The sequence below is a fragment of the Phoxinus phoxinus genome (genome assembly GCF_949152265.1).
Source record: "Phoxinus phoxinus genome assembly, chromosome: 3".
Taxonomy (NCBI): Eukaryota; Metazoa; Chordata; class Actinopteri; order Cypriniformes; family Leuciscidae; genus Phoxinus; species Phoxinus phoxinus.
Genome location: NC_136878.1, coordinates 47,628,902 through 47,653,851, shown reverse-complemented (window position 1 = coordinate 47,653,851; position 24,950 = coordinate 47,628,902). Strand labels below are relative to the sequence as shown.

Below are 24,950 nucleotides of genomic sequence, written 5' to 3'. Positions count from 1 at the left end.
AACCATCGCTCCAGTTCCTTTTTTAATTTCTATACTTTTTTATTTTTTATCTCTATACATCTCCCAGGCACATTTTTATTCATTTATATTGTAGTTGTTTTGTTTTTAAAACTTTATTTTCTTTCCATTTCCTTGATTCACGTGTTATAGTAACTTAATCGTAATTCTTGCAATTAAACACATCATGTATGATAATGTTCCTTAAAAAGTTGTTTATTTCCCTGAACACACTCAAAACTAATTTTTATTTTGAAAAATAAGAAAGCTATGAAAATGTGTCAATATTTGTAAACATTTTGATGCTTTATTCTATTGATTGCGTATTACTTATTTTGGCTTGTTTGGTATGTATATTTTTTAGGGCTGTCAAAAGATTAATCACTATTAATCACATCCAAAATAAAAGTTTGTGTTTGCATAATATATGTGTGTGTACTGTGTATAATTATTATGTATAAATACACACACATTCATGTATATATTTAAGAAATATTTGCATTTATATACTGTATATACATTTATATAATTTTATATATATATAAATATAACCAATTTTTCTTAAATATATACATGATTGTGTGAGTTTTTATATATATAAATAATTATACACAGTACACACACATATATTATGCAAACACAAACTTTTATTTTGGATTCGATTAATCGTGATTAATCTGTTGACAGCCCTAATATTTTTATTTCTTGTGTTTATTTTATTCTTTGTAAAGCACTTCGGTCAACTTTGGTTGTGTTTTAAATGTGCTCTAGAAAATAAATGGATTGATTTTTTTATACTTTTATTTCTTTAAATGATATAATTAGTAATATATAATATAATCAGTATATATAATTTATATACTGAAGAAGCAGTGAGTTCATTTGTATCGTGATTATTGAAGCTCTGCCCTCTAGCGGCCTGATAATGACTGTCACACTATTAAAGGGACAGTTCACCCAAAAATGAAAAATATTTGGACCCCATTGACTTCCATTGTATTTTTTCCTACACTATTGAAGTCAACGGGGTCCATCAACTGCGTTATTCAGCAGAACACACATAAACGCATACAGGTTCGGAACAACTTGAGGGTGAGTAAATGACAACAGAAATTACATTTTGGGGTGTACTGTTCCTTTAACACAATATTTCTTACCATTACAAACATTACCCGTTTCTAAACTATCTTAAGAAGTCTGTAAGGTTTCAGAAGCTGATTAATTCTTGCAATTAAACTAATGAATGATAATGTTCAGAAGCTCTGCCCTCTAGTGGCTGATACTGACTGTCACACTATTAAAGGGACAGTTCACCAAAAAATTAAAACATTGGACCCCATTGACTTCCATTGTATTTTTTACTACACTAAGGTTTCAGAAGCTGAGCATGATGTGAGTTTGCTTGCACGAGGAACAATAAAAGCCACTTGTTTTCTGTGAAACTCGTTTATTTATCATCAGCAGGGAAGCGGTGTGTGTTTTATCCCTCGTGCTCGACCAGGCGCTGCCGCGTCTCCAGAACGATCTCCTCCATGGTCTCCGGCTTCAGGATGTCTTTAATCTGCAAGGAAACACAGATGTGAAGCTTCCCTCCTCATGAACGTTCACGCAGAGATGAAGGAGAGGACGATACCTTGTGTGGAAGAGCGGCTTCGTAGCAGTAAAGCACGCTGGTGTCGTACAGCAAGACCTTGTGAGTCGCGAGAGCCAGCAAACAGTTCCTGAGCCGCGAGATCACCTCCCGATCCGACACCGACACCGGCTGCACAGAGATGCCACACATGAGTGATCGAGTGTGTGATATTTAGGGTTGAGAATCAAAAATCGAATATGGAATCGGAATTTAAATTTCGATCCCTCTTATCGATTCCTTTGTGAGCATTTCAATACGACTATTGCATTGTCATTTTGCATATTACATTTCAAATTGAAATTTGCTACCCATAAGCTTCCACACACAGCTACTTGCGTTTCAGAACGTTAAAATATGGCCCTGAATATGAATGATATCTAAGGTTGTTGTTCTTTTACCTTATTGGAATCGAAATTAGGAATCGATAAGCAGAATCGTTAAAGGGTTAGTTCACCCAAAAATGAAAATAATGTCATTAATGACTCGCCCTCATGTCGTTCTAAGCCCGTAAGACCTCCGTTCATCTTCGGGACACAGTTTAAGATATTTTAGATTTAGTCCGAGAGCTTTCTGTCCCTCCATCGAAAAATGTGTGTACGGTATACTGTCCATGTCCAGAAGGTAATAAAGACATCATCACAGTAGTCCATGTGACATCAGTGGGTTAGTTAGAAGTTTTTAAAGCATCGAAAATAAATTTTGGTCCAAAAATAACACAAAATAAGACTTTATTCAGCATTGTATTCTCTCCCGGGTCTGTTGTGAATCTGCGTTCAGGACTCCGCAGTGACGCTGCTGACGTAAGACGCTGATGACGTGTCATCTGGTGCGCCCGAGCTTCGTTTACAATCTGAGGGAGACGCACGCTATATTCAAGCTATTCTACATTGTTTGCGTGGATATCATTTTTTTAATGGTGCGTAAATGTGCATGTCGCGGATGAGACACTTTTACAGCGTGCGTTTCCCTCAGTCTATAAATGAAGCTCGGGCGCACCAGATAACACGTCATCAGCGTCTTACGCCATCAGCGTAACTGTGAAGGATTGACAACAGACCCGGGAGAGAATACAATGCTGAATAAAGTCTTATTTTGTGTTATTTTTGGACCAAAAAGTATTTTCGATGCTTCAAAAACTTCTAACTAACCCACTGATGTCACATGGACTACTGTGATGATGTTTATATTACCTTTATGGACATGGACAGTATACTGTATATACAGTTTCAATGGAGGGACAGAAAGCTCTCGGACTAAATCTAAAATATCTTAAACTGTGTCCCGAAGATGAACGGAGGTCTTACGGGCTTGGAACGACATTAATGACATCATTTTCATTTTTGGGTGAACTAACCCTTTAAAGGTTGTGTAGGTCAGAATTGTCTAAAGAACTTTTTTTCAAATTGGCTTAAACTGTCTTTATATACCAATACATAATTAAAATGCAGGGAATTCTGCAATAGAGAGCATAAAAATTGAGTGACTCTAGTGTATTTAATCTTCAAAAAACACAGCTCATTAATTCCTACCGGGACGAAACAAGTGATTGGCTTGCGCGACTGTCACTCTCCGTCGCCATGACTACCGCCGCTATTACTGGCTCCGCCCACGCCCGCACAGTCGCGCACCCGTGTTTAGGTGGGACTAATGGAATTAATGAGCTGTGTTTATTGAAGATTAAATACACTAGAGTCACTCAGTTTTTTATACTCTCTATTGCAGAATATTTGCATTTTAATTATGTATTGGTATATAAAGACAGTTTAAACTAATTTGAATAAAAGTTTTTTTAGACAATTCTGACCTACCCTACCTTTAACTTCCAAGCGATCCCCAACCCCAGCGCTACCCCCGTTCTCTGACCTCCATGCTGGTGTAGAAGCCGCCGGCCTCCTCGTCCTGCGTCTCCGGCGTGGGGTAGAGCCACACGTACCCGTTGTTTCCCAGGATCACGGACGCGCCGCACGGCAGATTGTGGAAGTGGGTTTTCTGCCTCTTCACCAGCGACGGGGAGACGAGCACCAGCACTCCCTGACCCAGCTGAAAACACAGTTACTCCACATCAGTGTGTCTGAACGCCTGAACTCCTGAACTCCTGAAGCGCCTCCGCTGTAGTCTCGAGTGTCTCACGGGAACACGTCACAATATTCCTCATTATAATAATTCATGCGCAGAATAAAGGGGCGGGGCCTGGTTGAGTTAGTTAGTAGTGTGTTAAACTGGCAGTTATGGTAAGGGGCGGGACATTTCCCAAACACACTCGACCAATCACAACACACTGCTCCAGCCGACCAATCAGAGCACAGTGTGCTTTTCAGGAGGAGGGGCTTCATAGAGACAGGAAGTGAACAGAGCGTTACTGACAGACTGGGAAGAGAGGAGCCGCAACACTGGAGAATATGAGGAGAATAAAACTGTATGATGATCCTCACCTTCCCGTACTTTAAGCTGCGCGTGTGCAGAGAGAGAGCGCCGTCTGAGAAGATGGACTGAACCTCTGCCTTCGAACGGTTAAAGAACAACAGCTGGAAACAACACTGGCCTCCTCAAACTGATGGAAGAGAAGCTGGACGACAGGAGCCGTGACAACCGAGCGGATCATAATCAACACTACAATAACGAGTCTCAGCTCGAACTACGTTTGATGAACGACTAAGACAACATTTTATTGCTTTGGAATGTGTTATTTCAAGATTATTTATATACTATTACAGTATTTATTCATATTTTGAATTAGCTTGATTTCTATATTTTCAGTTTCATTTTAGCTCAAGTTTTCTTTTTACATGCATTTGTTATTTTTAATACTTTTGTATATTTCTGTTCAGCTTTATTTTTATTTCAGTATTAGATCTAATATTTCTGTTTTGTTTAATATACCCATTTAGCCTTATTTAAGTTTTAGTAATTTTGTTATGCACTTATTCTTACTTTAATTAGTTTACTTTTTATATTTAATTTAAGACTTTAGTACAAGTTGTCATCTAATATTTATATTGTATGTACAGCTGCACGATTATAATCATGATTTTGTTGTATTAAATAGAGATCACGATTCTGAACGGACAACTAAACACTAGTCTCTTTACTAGACGTTCTGACAAAATGTTCATTTCTGCAGTCAATAAAAAAAACTAATATTAATTATTTAAAAAAAAGTTGAGTGAATGATTGAATGACTCACTCATAAATACTTCTCGTTTCATTACTGGATGAATTGTGTGTTTGAACGAATCTCTCGAATGAATGATTCACTGAGTCACTGTTAAAAGTAAACAGAATCAGAGTTTAGAGGTGATTTGCTCTATTTTGATCACGATTGTAGACATCAGAGTTTATATCTAAACTTTAAACTTTTCTCCCAGTACATTGAGTTATTGTAAGACAGAGATAATGATCATGTGTGGCTGAAAAGACTGTTTGTTTCATAATGCTGTTTGTGATCATATACACTGAACGAATCAGAGTCAGAGCAGGAAAGGAATGAAGTCAGTAAATGTGGATGAGATGTTGTCTGTGGATGAAGAAGATGAAGAAGATGAAGATGATGATGAAGGATACGCTGATGAGATCTCCTTCCTGAAGATAATCTCTCATGGCCAGCTCATCCTGCGTCGATCGCCGTCTCTGACACACACACACAACAAACACACACACACTTTACTGCACAGATTCAGTGCTGGACATATGAGCTCAGAATAAATGCGTTATATTTGATGTGCGTTATAACTCGTGCGCGTTATTACTCGTGCGCGTTATAACTCGTGTGCGTTATAACTCGTGCGCGTTATTACTCGTGTGCGTTATAACTCGTGCGCGTTATTACTCGTGCGCGCTATATCTCGTGTGTGCGTTATAACTCGTGCGCTCGTGTGCGTTATAACTCGTGCGCGTTATTACTCGTGTGCGTTATAACTCGTGCGCGTTATTACTCGTGCGCGTTATTACTCGTGCGCGCTATATCTCGTGTGCGCGTTATAACTCGTGCGCGTTATAACTCGTGCGCGTTATAACTCGTGCGCGTTATAACTCGTGCGCGTTATAACTCGTGCGCTCGTGCGCGTTATAACTCGTGCGCGTTATTACTCGTGCGCGTTATAACTCGTGCGCGCTATATCTCGTGTGTGCGTTATAACTCGTGCGCGTTATTACTCGTGCGCGTTATAACTCGTGCGCGCTATATCTCGTGTGTGCGTTATAACTCGTGCGCGTTATAACTCGTGCGCGTTATAACTCGTGCGCGTTATAACTCGTGCGCTCGTGTGCGTTATAACTCGTGCGCGTTATTACTCGTGTGCGTTATAACTCGTGCGCGTTATTACTCGTGCGCGTTATTACTCGTGCGCGCTATATCTCGTGTGTGCGTTATAACTCGTGCGCGTTATAACTCGTGCGCGTTATAACTCGTGCGCGTTATAACTCGTGCGCTCGTGTGCGTTATAACTCGTGCGCGTTATAACTCGTGCGCTCGTGTGCGTTATAACTCGTGCGCAGTATAACTCGTGCGCATTATAACTCGTGCGCGTTATAACTCGTGCGCTTTAAAACTCGTGCGCTCGTGTGCGTTATAACTCGTGCGCTCATGTGCGTTATAACTCGTGCGCTTTATAACTCGTGCGCATTATAACTCGTGCGCTCGTGTGCGTTATAACTCGTGCGCAGTATAACTCGTGCGCATTATAACTCGTGCGCGTTATAACTCGTGCGCTTTAAAACTCGTGCGCTCGTGTGCGTTATAACTCGTGCGCTCATGTGCGTTATAACTCGTGCGCTTTATAACTCGTGCGCATTATAACTCGTGCGCTCGTGTGCGTTATAACTCGTGCGCTTTATAACTCGTGCGCTCGTGTGCGTTATAACTCGTGCGCATTATAACTCGTGCGCGTTATAACTCGTGCGCTTTATAACTCGTGCGCTTTATAACTCGTGCGCTTTATAACTCGTGCGCATTATAACTCGTGCGCTCGTGCGCGTTATAACTCGTGCGCTTTATAACTCGTGCGCTCGTGTGCGTTATAACTCGTGCGCATTATAACTCGTGCGCTTTATAACTCGTGCGCTTTATAACTCGTGCGCTTTATAACTCGTGCGCTTTATAACTCGTGCGCTTTATAACTCGTGCGCTTTATAACTCGTGCGCTTTATAACTCGTGCGCTCGTGCGCGTTATAACTCGTGCGCTTTATAACTCGTGCGCTCGTGTGCGTTATAACTCGTGCGCTTTATAACTCGTGCGCTTTATAACTCGTGCGCTTTATAACTCGTGCGCTTTATAACTCGTGCGCTTTATAACTCGTGCGCTTTATAACTCGTGCGCTTTATAACTCGTGCGCTTTATAACTCGTGCGCTTTATAACTCGTGCGCTTTATAACTCGTGCGCTCGTGCGCGTTATAACTCGTGCGCTTTATAACTCGTGTGCTCATGTGCGTTATAACTCGTGCGCTTTATAACTCGTGTGCTCATGTGCGTTATAACTCGTGCGCTTTATAACTCGTGCGCTTTATAACTCGTGCGCTTTATAACTCGTGCGCTTTATAACTCGTGCGCTTTATAACTCGTGCGCTTTATAACTCGTGCGCTTTATAACTCCTGCGCTTTATAACTCGTGCGCTTTATAACTCGTGCGCTCGTGTGCGTTATAACTCGTGCGCATTATAACTCGTGCGCTCGTGTGCGTTATAACTCGTGCGCTTTATAACTCGTGTGCTCATGTGCGTTATAACTCGTGCGCTTTATAACTCGTGCGCTTTATAACTCGTGCGCTTTATAACTCGTGCGCTTTATAACTCGTGCGCTTTATAACTCGTGCGCTTTATAACTCGTGCGCTTTATAACTTGTGCGCTTTATAACTCGTGCGCTTTATAACTCGTGCGCTTTATAACTCGTGCGCTTTATAACTCGTGCGCTCGTGCGCGTTATAACTCGTGCGCTTTATAACTCGTGCGCTCGTGTGCGTTATAACTCGTGCGCTTTATAACTCGTGCGCTCATGTGCGTTATAACTCGTGCGCATTATAACTCGTGCGCTCGTGTGCGTTATAACTCGTGCGCGTTATAACTCGTGCGCATTATAACTCGTGCGCTTTATAACTCGTGCGCTTTATAACTCGTGCGCTTTATAACTCGTGCGCTTTATAACTCGTGCGCTTTATAACTCGTGCGCTTTATAACTCGTGCGCTTTATAACTCGTGCGCTTTATAACTCGTGCGCTTTATAACTCGTGCGCTTTATAACTCGTGCGCTTTATAACTCGTGCGCATTATAACTCGTGCGCATTATAACTCGTGCGCTTTATAACTCGTGCGCATTATAACGTGCGCTCGTGTGCGTTATAACTCGTGCGCATTATAACTCGTGCGCGTTATAACTCGTGCGCGTTATAACTCGTGCGCGTTATAACTTGTGCGCGTTATAACTTGTGTGTATTATATTTGATGTGCATTATTAAGGAGTGTCTCACCAGCTCTCCTCCAGGCAGATTGACCGACGACAGCAGCAACACTGAATCCAGACGCGAATTCGTCTCAACTTTCCACCGTTTCTGTTGCACCTGTTGTTATAGAGACACACACACACACGTGATGACAGAGACACACACACATGATCAGAGACACACACACACACGATCAGACACACGTGATGATAGAGACACACACACACACACACACAAGTGATCACAGCTTCAGAGACGACCATCATGAACCGATAAACACACAAACCTCAGTGATTCTGCCCACAACCACATCACCGACCTCACCGTTATACCTGCGGGAGAGAGAGAAGAGTGTGTGAGAGTGTGTGTGTGTGTGTGAGTGAGTGAGTGAGTGAGTGAGTGAGCGAGTGAGTGAGTGAGTGAGTGTGTGAGTGAGTGAGTGAGTGAGTGAGTGAGTGAGTGAGTGAGTGTGTGAGTGTGTGAGTGAGTGAGTGAGTGAGTGTGTGAGTGTGTGAGTGAGTGAGTGAGTGAGTGAGTGAGTGAGTGTGTGAGTGAGTGAGTGTGTGAGTGAGTGAGTGAGTGAGTGTGTGAGTGAGTGAGTGAGTGAGTGAGTGTGTGAGTGAGTGAGTGAGTGAGTGAGTGAGTGAGTGAGTGAGTGTGTGAGTGTGTGAGTGAGTGAGTGAGTGAGTGTGTGAGTGTGTGAGTGAGTGAGTGAGTGTGTGAGTGTGTGAGTGTGTGAGTGAGTGAGTGAGTGAGTGAGTGAGTGAGTGTGTGAGTGTGTGAGTGAGTGAGTGTGTGAGTGTGTGAGTGAGTGAGTGAGTGTGTGAGTGAGTGAGTGAGTGAGTGAGTGAGTGAGTGAGTGAGTGAGTGAGTGTGTGAGTGAGTGAGTGAGTGAGTGAGTGAGTGTGTGAGTGAGTGAGTGAGTGAGTGAGTGTGTGAGTGTGTGAGTGAGTGAGTGAGTGAGTGAGTGTGTGAGTGTGTGAGTGAGTGAGTGAGTGAGTGAGTGAGTGAGTGAGTGAGTGTGTGAGTGAGTGAGTGAGTGAGTGTGTGAGTGAGTGAGTGAGTGAGTGTGTGAGTGAGTGAGTGAGTGAGTGAGTGAGTGTGTGAGTGAGTGAGTGAGTGAGTGAGTGAGTGAGTGAGTGAGTGTGTGAGTGTGTGAGTGAGTGAGTGAGTGAGTGTGTGAGTGTGTGAGTGAGTGAGTGAGTGAGTGAGTGTGTGAGTGAGTGAGTGAGTGAGTGAGTGAGTGAGTGAGTGAGTGAGTGAGTGAGTGTGTGAGTGTGTGAGTGAGTGAGTGAGTGAGTGTGTGAGTGTGTGAGTGAGTGAGTGAGTGAGTGAGTGTGTGAGTGAGTGAGTGAGTGAGTGAGTGAGTGAGTGAGTGTGTGAGTGTGTGAGTGAGTGAGTGAGTGTGTGAGTGTGTGAGTGAGTGAGTGAGTGAGTGTGTGAGTGTGTGAGTGAGTGAGTGAGTGAGTGAGTGTGTGAGTGAGTGAGTGAGTGAGTGAGTGAGTGAGTGAGTGAGTGAGTGTGTGAGTGTGTGAGTGAGTGAGTGTGTGAGTGAGTGAGTGAGTGAGTGAGTGTGTGAGTGAGTGAGTGAGTGAGTGTGTGAGTGTGTGAGTGAGTGTGTGAGTGTGTGAGTGAGTGAGTGAGTGTGTGAGTGAGTGAGTGAGTGAGTGTGTGAGTGAGTGAGTGAGTGAGTGAGTGAGTGAGTGTGTGAGTGTGTGAGTGAGTGAGTGTGTGAGTGTGTGAGTGTGTGAGTGAGTGAGTGAGTGAGTGAGTGTGTGAGTGAGTGAGTGAGTGAGTGAGTGAGTGAGTGAGTGAGTGTGTGAGTGAGTGAGTGAGTGAGTGAGTGAGTGAGTGAGTGAGTGAGTGTGTGAGTGAGTGAGTGAGTGAGTGTGTGAGTGTGTGAGTGAGTGAGTGAGTGAGTGTGTGAGTGTGTGAGTGAGTGAGTGAGTGAGTGAGTGAGTGAGTGAGTGTGTGTGTGAGTGAGTGAGTGAGTGAGTGTGTGAGTGAGTGAGTGAGTGAGTGTGTGAGTGAGTGAGTGAGTGTGTGAGTGTGTGAGTGAGTGAGTGAGTGAGTGAGTGAGTGAGTGTGTGAGTGAGTGAGTGAGTGAGTGAGTGAGTGAGTGAGTGTGTGAGTGAGTGAGTGAGTGAGTGTGTGAGTGTGTGAGTGAGTGAGTGAGTGAGTGAGTGAGTGTGTGAGTGTGTGAGTGTGTGAGTGAGTGAGTGAGTGAGTGAGTGAGTGAGTGAGTGAGTGCACCTGGTCTTCAGCGGCTTCACACAGATGAGTTTATTGACACGCTCAACCTGTCCAGCCACTGACGCCGTGAGCCGATCTTCATCCATGTACGTGCCGTGACCCCTGAGGATGAGGAGTCACACACACACACTGAGGATGAGGAGTCACAATCAATCACTCGCACACACACACACACACACACACACTGAGGATGAGGAGTCACAATCACACACTCTCTCTCACACACACACACACACACACGCTACTGTACAGAAGATCCTCGACACACAGACGAATGTTCTCAGTACAAACCACTCTGGAAGAACATCTCTTTGCAAATCATAATTATGGCATAAAAAATCAATTATGAGAGAAAGTCATAACTCCAATGTAGCAAGTACTACTAATATATAATAATTTCGACTTTAGCTCATAATTATGACTTGAAAAGAAAAGCAGGAAAACTGATATCAACAATTAAAGATTTGACTCTTTAGTTTCCACTATTGTCAAGGCCCTGATGTTTACAGATCAGATCCAGCCCGGGCCCACTTCCGGTTCGTGTTTACCTCATGAAGCCCGTGTCGGACGTGATCACATCTCCAGGAACCACCAGGTGTTTGTCGTCCCGGTGAGGCTGTGATGTTGTGAGAGAAACATGTTTGTGCAGCGCTGGAAGCCTCATCTCCACCGCCATGCTTGCTTGCTTGCTTACACACACACACACACACACACACACACACACACACACACCGACCGGAACCGCGCACAGTGGCAGAAAGCGCGCGCCGATTTCATAATAAAAGTGCGACTGTATTCATTTAAAGTCGTAATCATGCCGACAGTTGACACTGACTTATTAATTAGTTAAATAACAAATAATTTTGCTAAATTACTTTTTAAACGTGTGTTTTAAACCGTGTGAACTTTTATTTTGTAATCAGCTGAGTGCCCGCTAGAGGGAAGCTTTGGTTGGTTTTATAATGATGGTTGAGCGAATTTAAATAGTGTAAATAAATAAATAAATAAAGTGTGAATAAGTTACGCATACAAAACACAATGCATAAAAAAATAGCATTTCTTAAGTTAAAAAATATTTTTCGAGTTTGTAACAACCTATTCAGTACATTTATTAACTCAAAACTGGCTATTTTATTGAATATACTAATAAATTAATAAACACATTGTACATACATAACAATGGGGTGGTTGAGGAGATTCCCACTTCTCTGTAAAGCGCATTGAGGGTCGAGAAAAGCACTATATAAATGTAATGAATTATTATAACGCATTTAACATAACGACATTTGACACTCAATTATTAGTTAAAAAACAAAACAATTTTGCTAAATTACTTTTTCAATGCGTGTTTGTGAACTTTTATTTTGTAATAAGCTGAGTGGCCGATTGATTTCATTATGAGGTTGAGCAATACATAAGTGTAAATAAATAAATAAATAAATAAAGTGTGAATAAGTTCTTTTTTCGAGTTTGTAACAACCTTTTTAGTACATCTGCTCAAAACTGTCTCTTTTATTAAATACAAGAATTACTAATAAATTAATAAACTCGTAAGAAAATGTTTTATTATCAAAAAAGTACAAATACAACAGTATACAAAACACAAAATGTAACAGAGTTGTACACTAGATGATTAATGTAGATCTACATAAAGACATTGAAACATTTACAACATATAATCGAAATGAGTCAAAGCTCCACTTCTTTCTTTTTACAGGAAAAGTTACAGTTGTGAACATGGAATTATGCCATTAACAATAAAATATATTATATAAACACATTGTACTGTACAAGTACAACGGATAAAGCGCGTTCATTGTTTTATTTATTTATTATTAAACAGCCTATATAAAAGCAAATACATACAGTTACAACTCAGAATTATACAACAATAATATAATTATAAACAGTAGACAGAAAGTCGGTAACATAAAAGTGTAAATAAGTTCACAATGTTACGCATACGAAACACAATTCATAAAAAAAGTCGCATTTCTCAAGTTAAAATATTGCACACATTTTTTTCGAGTTTGTAACAATATATTTAGTACATTCATCCACTCAAAACTGACTATTTTATTGAAAACAATCACAAATAAATTAATAAACAACTCATTGTACATACTGTATAAAGCACGTTCGTGACGCGGCGTCTGTCTTCCGGGGGCGTGTCTAATCGATCACTTCACTTCACACACACACACACACACACACACACATCTCTCTCTCTCTCTCTCTCTCTGCTCTAGTCAGGATCAACCGGTTCGGGATGAGCGCTGGTTCGGGTTCGGGTCCGGGTTCGGGCTTCGGTAAAGCGCTGGTCATCATCACCGGGGCGTCGCGAGGCTTCGGCCGGGCTCTGGCTCTCTCCGTGGCGCCTCGGCTGTCGGCGGGCTCGGTTCTGGTGCTCTCGGCCCGCTCGGAGGACCGGCTCCTGGAGCTGAAGCGGGATCTGGGCCGCGGGCACCCCGGGATCACGGTCCGGTGTGTGGCCGCGGATCTCGGGTGTAAAGCGGGCGTGGAGAGACTCCTCACCGAGACCCGAGACTCCGCGACCGAGCCCGGGATCCAGACTCTGTTGCTCGTCAATAACGCCGGTGCGGATCGATACTCCTCCACAGACCGGGTCCATAACTCAAGAGGAGAAACTATGCTTTGATCAATCATGATGATGAGATGAAAAGTCTCAATTATCACATACTAAGTCATATTTATGATAAAAATGTAAATAATGAGGAAAAAGTTAATTATGACATAGAAAATTCTCATAATTAGGATTTAGTGCATTGTACTTTTGGTTTAAAACACATGTGTGTGACAGTGTGTTGATTTCATCTCATAATTTAATTGTTTATCTCATAAACTTAGCTTTTCATCTCATAATTGTGACTTAGTATGTCATAATTTAGTGTTTTTTTGTCACGAAAAGGTTATTCTTGACAGAAAGTCGTAATTTCATATTTTATCTCAGAATTGTAACTTTTCTCATAATTATGATTTAGTATGTCATAATTTATTATTTTCTCATAATTATGATTTAGTATGTCATAATTTAATATTTTCTCATAATTATGATTTAGTATGTCATAATTTAGTGTTTTCTTGTCATGAAAAGGTTATTCTTGACAGAAAGTCATAATTTCACATTTTATCTCAGAATTTTAACTTTTCTCATAATTATGATTCAGTATGTCATCATTTAATATTTTCTCATAATTATGATTTAGTATGTAATAATGTTATCTTTTTCTCAATTATGACTTGGCATCATTTTGGCATTATCTCATAATTTATGCTTTTTGTCATATTAGAACTTTTTATCTTATTAATGTATCTTTTCGTGTCATTATGATTTATGTCATAATTTCGAAAGATTTTTACACAAATCCATTATGACAAAAAGTCAGAATTTCAAAATTCATATTTTGTCTTATAATTAAAATTGCATCAAATTTTTTACTTTTTCTCAATTATGATTTAGTCACTTTCTCGTCATTTAAACTTTTTTGTCATATTTCGACTTTTTATATAATAATTCCATTATCTCAATTTTAATCTTTATTCTAATAATTTTTATTTCATAAATTTGACTTAGTATGTCAATACATTTTTTTAAATCTCATAATTTCAATTTATATCATAATTTATATTTTCCTCATAATTATGTTACTAAGTTAAGATACTTAGTATCTCATAATTAACAAAACAATCTCATAAATATTTTTTTAGCCCATAATTTTACTTTTATCTCATAATTTTAATTTTTAAATGTGTGTGTGTGTGTGTGCAGCTTCTCTCGGGGACGTGTCTCGCCGCTGTCGTGACTTCACGGATGTGTGTGAGGTGGACTCGTACCTGTCCCTGAACGTGAGCTCGGCGCTGTGTGTGACGGCGGGGGTGCTGCGCTCGGTGCCGGGCCGGCCGGGTCTGAGCCGGGTCGTGCTGAACATCAGCTCTCTGTGTGCGCTGAGGCCCTTCCCCTCCTGGGTCCTGTACTGCAGCGGGAAGGCGGCCCGGGACATGATGTTCCGCGTGCTGGCCGAGGAGGAGCCGGACCTCAGGGTGCTCAACTACGCCCCAGGTACACACACACACACTCACTCACTCACACACACACACACTCACACACACACCACACACACACACACACACACACACACTCACACACACACACACATTCACTCTCACACACACACACTCACACACACACAAACACTCTCACACACACACACTCACACACACACACACACACTCCCTTCACACACACACACTCACGCCCCAGGTACACACACACACACACACAAACTCTCACACAGACACACTCACACACACACAAACACTCTCACACACACACACACACACACACTCCCTTCACACACACACACACTCACGCCCCAGGTACACACACACACACACACACACTCACACACTCACACACACACACACTCACACACACACTCACACACACACTTACGCCCCAGGTACACACTCTCCCTTCACACACACACACAAACACACACACACACACACACACTTACGCCGCAGGTACACACTCTCCCTTCACACACACACACACACACACACACACACACACACACACATACACACACTTACGCCCCAGGTACACACTCTCCCTTCACACACACACACACACACTTACGCCCCAGGTACACACTCTCCCTTCACACACACTCAGTTGAAAATATTGCTTTCTTGAATTAAATCGATTCTCATTCTGATGAGTTTTAAATCTGTCAGTGTGTGCCGTGTTCCGTCGTGAACAGATCCACTGATCATTCTCTGTAGCTCCTGACATCCAATGATAGCAATCATCTTTGTGCTTTGATACTTTTGATATGAAACGGTCTCAGTGAAAACACAGATTGCCTGAAAATCTCGGCGAAAGAGTTAAACTCGATCATTACTCACTCCGAAACGGGAAACCATATGTTTGATGAACGACTGTATGAAGGAGATGTTCAGAGATGTTCTCCAGAGCCAGATGCACTGCGCAGAGAGAGTGTGAAATGTAGCGTGGCCGTGAAGAAAGCTTTGGAATTTGGGTTTGTTTAAACTCGTGAAGCGTTTTATCCCAATCATACATGCATCATGGGTTAGTTAGCCGGCGGCGTGTTCAGTGAGATGAAGCATAATGATGAGATGAAAAGTCTAGATTATGACATGAGTCATATCTATGACAAACATTAAATAATAAGATAAAGTCAACATAAAAAGTCAATTATGACATTGAAAGATCTCATAATCTTATAACTATGATTTAGTGTGTTGTAATTTTGACTTAAAACATAAGTGTGTGTAGATTTTTCATATCATAATTTAAATTTGTATCTCATAAATTTGACTTTTCATTTCATAATTAGTATTTTTTTAGAATGTCATAATTTTAAATTTTTCTCAATTTTGGCATTATTTCATAATTTAAGCTTTTTGTCACATTTTGACTTTTTATCTTATAAATTTATATTTTCATCTCATTATGATTTATTATGTCATAATTTCGCAATTTTGAAATAAAATTATCTTATAATAATTTTTTTTGTCATATTGCGAAATCTTATATCATAATTTAAAAAAATTAATCTCATAAATTAAACTTTTATCTCATAATTTTGACTTTTTATGTCACAATTATGACTTATGTCATAATTTCGAGACTTTGGTATTTTGGTTTGTTAAAACTCGTGAAGCATTTTATCACATTGGTTGGTTGAGTGATTGGTTAGTTGAGTGATTGGTTGGTTGAGTGATTGGTTGAGTGATTGGTTGGTTGAGTGATTGGTTGGTTGAGTGATTGGTTGGTTGGTTGGTTGGTTGAGTGATTGGTTGGTTGGTTGAGTGATTGGTTGGTTGGTTGGTTGGTTGGTTGGTTGGTTGGTTGAGTGATTGGTTGGTTGGTTGAGTGATTGGGTGGTTGAGTGATTGGTTGGTTGGTTGGTTGGTTGGTTGGTTGGTTGGTTGGTTGGTTGGTTGAGTGATTGGTTGGATGGTTGGTTGGTTGGTTGAGTGATTGGTTAGTTGAGTGATTGGTTGGTTGGTTGGTTGGTTGAGTGATTGGTTGAGTGATTGGTTAGTTGAGTGAGTGGTAGGTTGGTTGAGTGATTGGTTGGTTGAGTGATTGGTTGGTTGAGTGATTGGTTGGTTGAGTGATTGGTTGGTTGAGTGATTGGTTGGTTGAGTGATTGGTTGGTTGAGTGATTGGTTGGTTGAGTGATTGGTTGGTTGAGTGATTGGTTGGTTGGTTGAGTGATTGGTTGGTTGGTTGAGTGATTGGTTGGTTGGTTGAGTGAGTGGTAGGTTGGTTGGTTGGTTGGTTGAGTGATTGGTTGGTTGGGTGGTTGGTTAAGTGGTTGAGTGTTTGGATGGTTGGTTGGTTGGTTGGTTGGTTGAGTGATTGGTTGGTTGGTTGAGTGGTTGGTTGGTTGGTTGAGTGATTGGTTGGTTGGTTGGTTGAGTGTGTGGTTGAGTGAGTGGTTGGTTGGTTGGTTGGTTGGTTGGTTGGTTGAGTGGTTGGTTGGTTGGTTGAGTGGTTGGTTGAGTGATTGATTGGTTGGTTGGTTGAGTGGTTGGTTGAGTGATTGGTTGGGTGGGTGGTTGGTTGAGTGATTGGGTGGTTGAGTGAGTGGTTGGTTGAGTGATTGGGTGGTTGAGTGAGTGGTTGGTTGAGTGAGTGGTTGGTTGAGTGAGTGATTGGTTGGTTGGGTGATTGCTTGAGTGATTGGTTGGGTGGTTCGTTGGTTGAGTGATTGGTAGGTTGGTTGAGTGATTGGTTGGTTGAGTGATTGGTAGGTTGGTTGAGTGATTGGTTGGTTGAGTGATTGGTTGGTTGAGTGATTGGTTGGTTGAGTGATTGGTTGGTTGAGTGATTGGTTGGTTGAGTGATTGGTTGGTTGAGTGATTGGTTGGTTGAGTGATTGGTTGGTTGGTTGAGTGATTGGTTGGTTGGTTGGTTGGTTGAGTGATTGGTTGGTTGGTTGGTTGAGTGGTTGGTTGGTTGGTTGGGTGGTTGGTTAAGTGGTTGAGTGTTTGGATGGTTGGTTGGTTGGTTGGTTGGTTGGTTGGTTGGTTGGTTGGTTGAGTGATTGGTTGGTTGAGTGGTTGGTTGGTTGGTTGAGTGATTGGTTGGTTGGTTGGTTGAGTGTGTGGTTGGTTGGTTGGTTGGTTGAGTGGTTGGTTGAGTGATTGGTTGGGTGGGTGGTTAGTTGAGTGAGTGGGTGGTTGGTTGAGTGATTGGGTGGTTGAGTGAGTGGTTGGTTGAGTGATTGGGTGGTTGAGTGAGTGGTTGGTTGAGTGAGTGGTTGGTTGAGTGAGTGATTGGTTGGTTGGGTGGTTGCTTGAGTGATTGGTTGGGTGGTTCGTTGGTTGAGTGATTGGTTGGTTGGTTGCTTGGTTGAGTGGTTGGTTGGGTGGGTGGTTGGTTGAGTGATTGGTTGGTTGGTTGAGTGGTTGGTTGGTTGGTTGAGTGATTGGTTGGTTGGTTGGTTGAGTGTGTGGTTGAGTGAGTGGTTGGTTGGTTGGTTGGTTGGTTGGTTGGTTGGTTGAGTGGTTGGTTGGTTGGTTGGTTGAGTGGTTGGTTGGTTGGTTGGTTGGTTGAGTGATTGATTGGTTGGTTGGTTGAGTGGTTGGTTGAGTGATTGGTTGGGTGGGTGGTTGGTTGAGTGATTGGGTGGTTGAGTGAGTGGTTGGTTGAGTGATTGGGTGGTTGAGTGAGTGGTTGGTTGAGTGAGTGGTTGGTTGAGTGAGTGATTGGTTGGTTGGGTGGTTGCTTGAGTGATTGGTTGGGTGGTTCGTTGGTTGAGTGATTGGTAGGTTGGTTGAGTGATTGGTTGGTTGAGTGATTGGTAGGTTGGTTGAGTGATTGGTAGGTTGGTTGAGTGATTGGTTGGTTGAGTGATTGGTTGGTTGAGTGAGTGATTGGTTGGTTGAGTGATTGGTTGGTTGAGTGATTGGTTGGTTGGTTGAGTGATTGGTTGGTTGGTTGGTTGAGTGATTGGTTGGTTGGTTGAGTGTTTGGTTGGTTGGTTGGTTGGTTGGTTGAGTGATTGGTTGGTTGGTTGGTTGAGTGGTTGGTTGGTTGGTTGGGTGGTTGGTTAAGTGGTTGAGTGGTTGGTTGGTTGGTTGGTTGGTTGGTTGGTTGGTTGGTTGGTTGGTTGGTTGAGTGATTGGTTGGTTGAGTGGTTGGTTGGTTGGTTGAGTGATTGGTTGGTTGGTTGGTTGAGTGTGTGGTTGGTTGGTTGGTTGGTTGGTTGGTTGGTTGAGTGGTTGGTTGGTTGGTTGGTTGAGTGGTTGGTTGGTTGGTTGAGTGATTGATTGGTTGGTTGGTTGAGTGGTTGGTTGAGTGATTGGTTGGGTGGGTGGTTAGTTGAGTGAGTGGGTGGTTGGTTGAGTGATTGGGTGGTTGAGTGAGTGGTTGGTTGAGTGATTGGGTGGTTGAGTGAGTGGTTGGTTGAGTGAGTGGTTGGTTGAGTGAGTGATTGGTTGGTTGGTTGCTTGGTTGAGTGGTTGGTTGGGTGGGTGGTTGTTTGAGTGATTGGTTGGGTGGGTGGGTGGTTGAGTGAGTGATTGGTTGAGTGAGTGGTTGAGTGATTGGTTGGGTGGGTGGTTGAGTGATTGGTTGGGTGGGTGGTTGGTTGAGTGATTAGTTTGGTGGTTGGTTGAGTGATTGGTTGGGTGGTTCGTTGGTTGAGTGATTGGTTGGTTGGTTGGTCAAGTAGTTTGTTGGTTTGTTGGTTGGTTGAGTGATTGGTTGGTTGGTTGAGTGATTGGTTAGTTGAGTGATTGGTTGGTTGGTTGAGTGAGTGGTAGGTTGGTTGAGTGAGTGGTAGGTTGGTTGAGTGATTGGTTGGTTGGTTGGTAGGTTGGTAGGTTGGTTGATTGGTTGGTTGGTTGGTTGAGTGGTTGGTTGGTTGGTTGGTTGGTTGGTTGGTTGGTTGAGTGGTTGGGTGGTTGGTTAAGTGGTTGGATGGTTGGTTGGTTGGTTGGTTGGTTGAGTGATTGGTTAGTTGAGTGATTGGTTGGTTGGTTGAGTGATTGGTTGGTTGGTTGAGTGGTTGGTTGAGTGATTGGTTGGTTGGTTGAGTGGTTGGTTGAGTGAGTGGTTGGTTGGTTGGTTGAGTGGTTGGTTGGTTGAGTGGTTGGGTGGTTGGTTGAGTGGTTGAGTGGTTGGTTGGTTGGTTGGTTGGTTGAGTGATTGATTGGTTGGTTGGTTGGTTGGTTGGTTGGTTGGTTGGTTGGTTGGTTGGTTGGTTGGTTGAGTGGTTGGTTGCTTGGTTGAGTGATTGGTTGGGTGGGTGGTTAGTTGAGTGATTGGGTGGTTGAGTGAGTGGTTGGTTGAGTGATTGGGTGGTTGAGTGAGTGGTTGGTTGAGTGATTGGGTGGTTGAGTGAGTGGTTGGTTGAGTAATTGGTTGGTTGGGTGGTTGCTTGAGTGATTGGTTGGGTGGTTCGTTGCTTGAGTGATTGGTTGGGTGGTTCGTTGGTTGAGTGATTGGTTGGTTGAGTGGTTGGTTGGTTGGTTGCTTGGTTGAGTGGTTGGTTGGGTGGGTGGTTGGTTGAGTGATTGGTTGGGTGGGTGGGTGGTTGAGTGAGTGATTGGTTGAGTGAGTGATTGGTTGGGTGGTTCGTTGGTTGAGCGAATCGGTGAGTGGTTGGTTGGTTGGTTGGTTGAGTGATTGGTTGAGTGAGTGGTTGAGTGATTAGTTTGGTGGTTGGTTGAGTGATTGGTTGGTTGGGTGGTTCGTTGGTTGAGTGGTTGGTTGGTTGGTTGGTTGGTTGGTTGGTTGGTTGGTCGGTTGGTTGGTTGGTTGGTTGGTTGAGTGATTGGTTGGGTGGATCGTTGGTTGGTTGGTTGGTTGGTTGGTCGAGTGGTTGGTTGGTTGGTTGGTTGGTTGGTTGGTTGAGTGATTGGTTGGGTGGATCGTTGGTTGGTTGGTTGGTTGGGTGGGTGGTTGGTTGGTTGGTTGAGTGATTGGTTGCTTGGTTGGTTGAGTGGTTGGTTGCTTGGTTGAGTGATTGGTTGGGTGGGTGATTGGTTGAGTGAGTGATTGGTTGAGTGAGTGATTGGTTGGGTGGTTCGTTGGTTGAGTGATTGGGTGAGTGGTTGGTTGGGTAGTTGGTTGAGTGATTGGTTGATTGAGTGATTGGTTGGGTGGCTGGGTGATTGGTTGGTTGGTCGGTTAGATGATTGGTTGGGTGGGTTGTTGGTTGAGTGATTGGTTAGTTGAGTGATTGGTTAGTTGAGTGATTGGTTAGTTGAGTGATTGGTTGGTTGGTTGAGTGATTGGTTGGTTAGTCGGTTAGATGGTTGGTTGGTTGGTTGAGTGATTGGTTGGGTGGGTTGTTGGTTGAGTGATTGGTTGGTTGAGTGATTGGTTGGTTGAGTGATTGGTTGGTTGGTTGAGTGATTGGTTGGTTGGTTGAGTGGTTGGTTGGTTGGTTGGTTGGTTGGTTGAGTGATTGGTTGGTTGGTTGGTTGAGTGATTGGTTGGTTGGTTGAGTGATTGGTTGGTTGGTTGAGTGATTGGTTGGTTGGTTGAGTGATTGGTTGGTTGGTTGGTTGGTTGGTTGGTTGGTTGGTTGGTTGGTTGGTTGGTTGAGTGGTTGGTTGGTTGGTTGAGTGATTGGTTGGTTGATTGGTTTGGTTGGTTGAGTGATTGGTCGGTTGGTTAGTTGAGTGATTGGTACGTTGGTTGAGTGGTTGGTTGGTTGAGTGGTTGGTTGGTTGAGTGTTTGGTTGGTTGAGTGTTTGGTTGGTTGAGTGATTGGTTGGTTGATTGGTTTGGTTGGTTGAGTGATTGGTCGGTTGGTTAGTTGAGTGATTGGTACGTTGGTTGAGTGGTTGGTTGGTTGGTTGAGTGGTTGGTTGGTTGAGTGTTTGGTTGGTTGAGTGTTTGGTTGGGTGATTGGTTGGTTGAGTGGTTGGTTGGGTGATTGGTTGGTTGAGTGGTTGGTTGGTTGAGTGTTTGGTTGGGTGATTGGTTGGTTGAGTGGTTGGTTGGTTGAGTGTTTGGTTGGGTGGTTGGTTGGTTGGTATGTTGAGTGAGTGGTTGGTTGGTTGGTTGAGTTATTGGTTGGTTGGTTGAGTAATTGGTTGGTTGGTTGAGTAATTGGTTGGTTGAGTGTTTGGTTGGGTGATTGGTTGGTTGAGTGGTTGGTTGGGTGATTGGTTGGTTGAGTGGTTGGTTGGTTGAGTGTTTGGTTGGGTGATTGGTTGGTTGAGTGGTTGGTTGGTTGAGTGTTTGGTTGGGTGGTTGGTTGGTTGGTATGTTGAGTGATTGGTTGGTTGGTTGAGTAATTGGTTGGTTGAGTAATTGGTTGGTTGGTTGGTTGGTTGAGTAATTGGTTGGTTGGTTGAGTGATTGGTTGATTGGTTGAGTGATTGGTTGGTTGGTTGGTTGAGTGATTGGTTGGTTGGTTGGTTGAGTGATTGGTTGGTTGATTGGTTTGGTTGGTTGAGTGATTGGTCGGTTGGTTAGTTGAGTGATTGGTACGTTGGTTGAGTGGTTGGTTGGTTGAGTGGTTGGTTGGGTGATTGGTTGGTTGAGTGGTTGGTTGGTTGAGTGTTTGGTTGGGTGGTTGGTTGGTTGAGTGGTTGGTTGGTTGAGTGGTTGGTTGGGTGGTTGGTTGGGTGATTGATTGGTTGAGTGGTTGGTTGGTTGAGTGTTTGGTTGGGTGATTGGTTTGTTGGTTGGTTGGTTGGTTGGTAGAAGTTCTGAATGGCTGGGAACTTAAATATTGTGTAGCCAAATTGGCAGGTGAGTGAGAAAGTTAATTTAAAACCCTGTATATAATGCTTATATTATAATGCTTATAACCCTGTATTATAACGCTGTGTTCTGGTGTTCCTGTTTATAACGCTGTGTTCTTGTGTTCCTGTTTATAACGCTTTGTTCTGGTGTTCCTGTTTATAACGCTGTATTCTGGCGTTCCTGTTTATAACGCTGTGTTCTGGTGTTCCTGTTTATAACGCTGTGTTGTGGTGTTCCTGTTTATAACGCTGTGTTCTGGTGTTCCTGTTTATAACGCTGTGTTCTGGTGTTCCTGTTTATAACGCTGTGTTCTGGTGTTCCTGTTTATAACGCTGTGTTCTGGTGTTCCTGTTTATAACGCTGTGTTCTGGTGTTCCTGTTTATAACGCTGTGTTCTGGTGTTCCTGTTTATAACGCTGTGTTCTGGTGTTCCTGTTTATAACGCTTTGTTCTGGTGTTCCTGTTTATAACGCTGTATTCTGGCGTTCCTGTTTATAACGCTGTGTTCTGGTGTTCCTGTTTATAACGCTGTGTTGTGGTGTTCCTGTTTATAACGCTGTGTTCTGGTGTTCCTGTTTATAACGCTGTGTTCTGGTGTTCCTGTTTATAACGCTGTGTTCTGGTGTTCCTGTTTATAACGCTGTGTTCTGGTGTTCCTGTTTATAACGCTGTGTTCTGGTGTTCCCGCAGGCCCTCTGGACACGGACATGCAGCTTCAGGCGAGGAGCAGTTCTGCTGACGACGCTCTCAGGAACACGTTTAGTGTCATGCATGCTAACGGTCAGCTCCTCACCTGTGACCAGTCCGTCAGCAAACTCATGACGGTCCTGCTGGAGGACACGTACCCCTCAGGAGCCCATCTCGACTACTACGACCTATAGTAGCAGGAGTAGCTCAGAATTACAATTTCCTGATAATTCACTCTCCCCCACGTCATCCAAGATGTTCATGTCTTTCTTTCTTCTGTGTGAAAGAAATGAAGGTTTTTGAGGAAAACACTGCAGGATGTTCTCCATATAGTGTCTTCAATGGTCCAACGGGTCGAAGGTCCAGATGTGAGTTTCAGTGAAGCTTCAAAGTCTCTCACAATCAATATAAGAATCAGAGTCTCATCTAGACAAACCAGCGGATATTTTCAAACCGTTGGACCCCATTGAAGTCACAAATGTGGGCGGGGCTTGATTGTGTCTGTGAGGAATTGATTTAATTGTTGTGGTTTGCTATTAGCTGATCTCTTATGATTGACAGGTTGCCCCGCCCTCGTCATCAGAGAAGAGATGCTGCAAGAGGAACTTATTCTGATTCAAGATTATTAAAACAATAATGATGTGCACCGATAAATAATTTACAATATATCCATTAAAAACTAGAATTGTCCATTTTGATTTTACTTAATGAAGCGTGTCAAGGGCAGATGCTCTGTAATCAATTAATCTCATATACTTTATAGTTAATTAATTCTAAGTTATTATAAGATTATAAAATTATAAGAGAGAAGTGAGCTTTAATCTGTATTGAAACGGTTTACAGTATTTCAAGTGCCTTGATTTTAATGCATAAACTGCAGCTAAATTTGAAGATTTCTGGACCAAAAGAAAACTTTGTGAAGTGTTTCATCTTTGTGCTCAAACTCATGAAAATGATTGTTTACTGATGGTTTATTCCATTCATGTAATAATTACATTAAAAGGCTTTGCTTTCATGTGCAAATGTGTTTTTATTCAGGATTTTTCTTGAATTGCTAGCTATATTTTTTCAAATAATTAAAATATATATATAGTTTTTAATAATGTTTTCCAATAATCAAAACGTATGTGTTGTGTGTATTCTGCATAATAATTATGACTAATATAATATTGTGAATGTGTTTCTCTGGCGTCTCATGATTAAAAGCCTGCAAAGTTTCTCTGTCGTGTTTGTGTTGATCGTGTCCAGCGTGTCTTTCACACTCACTCCTGCTGTCAACAGATTTGATGAAACATACGCCGCTGTTTGGAGCGATGGCACTTTTTCCCCAAAATTTATGAAGTCTGGAAGCTCTGGGTTCCACACACACCCGATGTAAACGCTGCTGTTGACTGTTAAAGTGAAATAAGCAGCAAAAAAGAACTCGGCTTTGTGTGCACAAACTTTGTGTGTGAGCGTAAAATTATGGCCTGTAAAATCAAGGCCTGTAACAATATTCATCTGGAGCAAATGAAACGAGAGTGAGGAGAGGCGGGTTTGTGTGTAACTCGCTGTTGGAGAGATGAGAGAGAAAGAGATGCTGGTATCGTGTGTCTTTTCTGCGGAAAATAAGTATTGGATATATTCAGATATTTCAGTATCAGTGTATTGAATAAACTACATTTTTGAAAACACTAAATTTCAGATGCTTTTTAAAAAATCTATAATTGAAAAATGGCCAGATTTATTGGCCCCCCTGGTATATATGATCAAACATGACTGTAAAAATAAATCTGTGTGTTTATCCTTTTGATCTTTCATTACATTTATTACATTACATTTATTTTCAAAAATCTAACCTTTTATTGAAGTAAAAGAAATGAAAGTGGATGGCAAATCACATTATGAAATAAATGTTTTTCTCCAAAAACCGTTGGTTACGTGCAAGGGCGTAGATTTGGTTTGAACATTGGGGGGGGTTTCATGTGATCATAGTATAAATATTGTGGGGGTTGTAATGCATAGATTTAAATCCCCCCACAAACCACGCCTCTGGTTACGTGTAATGGCCGAGTCTCTGTTGTGCCGTTTGCAGTGTAACGGCGGTGATCCACTTGTCCGTGCAACACTTCTGTCGCGCTGCACCCCACTATATTCCTATGGGTGACGTCAAGCGACTTTGACGCGCTTGCAAAGCATTCC

General features: G+C 42.4%; 2 protein-coding genes across 2 annotated transcripts; one reads left to right on the top strand and one right to left on the bottom strand.

Moving 5' to 3' along the window:
- Positions 1 to 1,252: 1,252 nt before the first annotated feature.
- Positions 1,253 to 11,251, bottom strand: exosc2 (exosome component 2). The gene is made up of 9 exons (XM_079606994.1): positions 10,867 to 11,251; positions 10,319 to 10,420; positions 8,352 to 8,397; positions 8,093 to 8,182; positions 5,192 to 5,257; positions 4,063 to 4,131; positions 3,494 to 3,670; positions 1,631 to 1,759; positions 1,253 to 1,558 (listed from the first exon to the last, which is right to left on the bottom strand). The coding sequence occupies exons 1-9, from the start codon at positions 10,992 to 10,994 to the stop codon at positions 1,478 to 1,480; spliced, it is 888 nt and encodes a 295-aa protein (XP_079463120.1). The 5' UTR covers positions 10,995 to 11,251; the 3' UTR covers positions 1,253 to 1,477.
- Positions 11,252 to 12,475: 1,224 nt separating this feature from the next.
- On the top strand, positions 12,476 to 24,444 carry spra (sepiapterin reductase a). Its single transcript, XM_079608109.1, has 3 exons — positions 12,476 to 12,915; positions 14,109 to 14,399; positions 22,773 to 24,444. The coding sequence occupies exons 1-3, from the start codon at positions 12,588 to 12,590 to the stop codon at positions 22,961 to 22,963; spliced, it is 810 nt and encodes a 269-aa protein (XP_079464235.1). The 5' UTR covers positions 12,476 to 12,587; the 3' UTR covers positions 22,964 to 24,444.
- Positions 24,445 to 24,950: the final 506 nt, after the last annotated feature.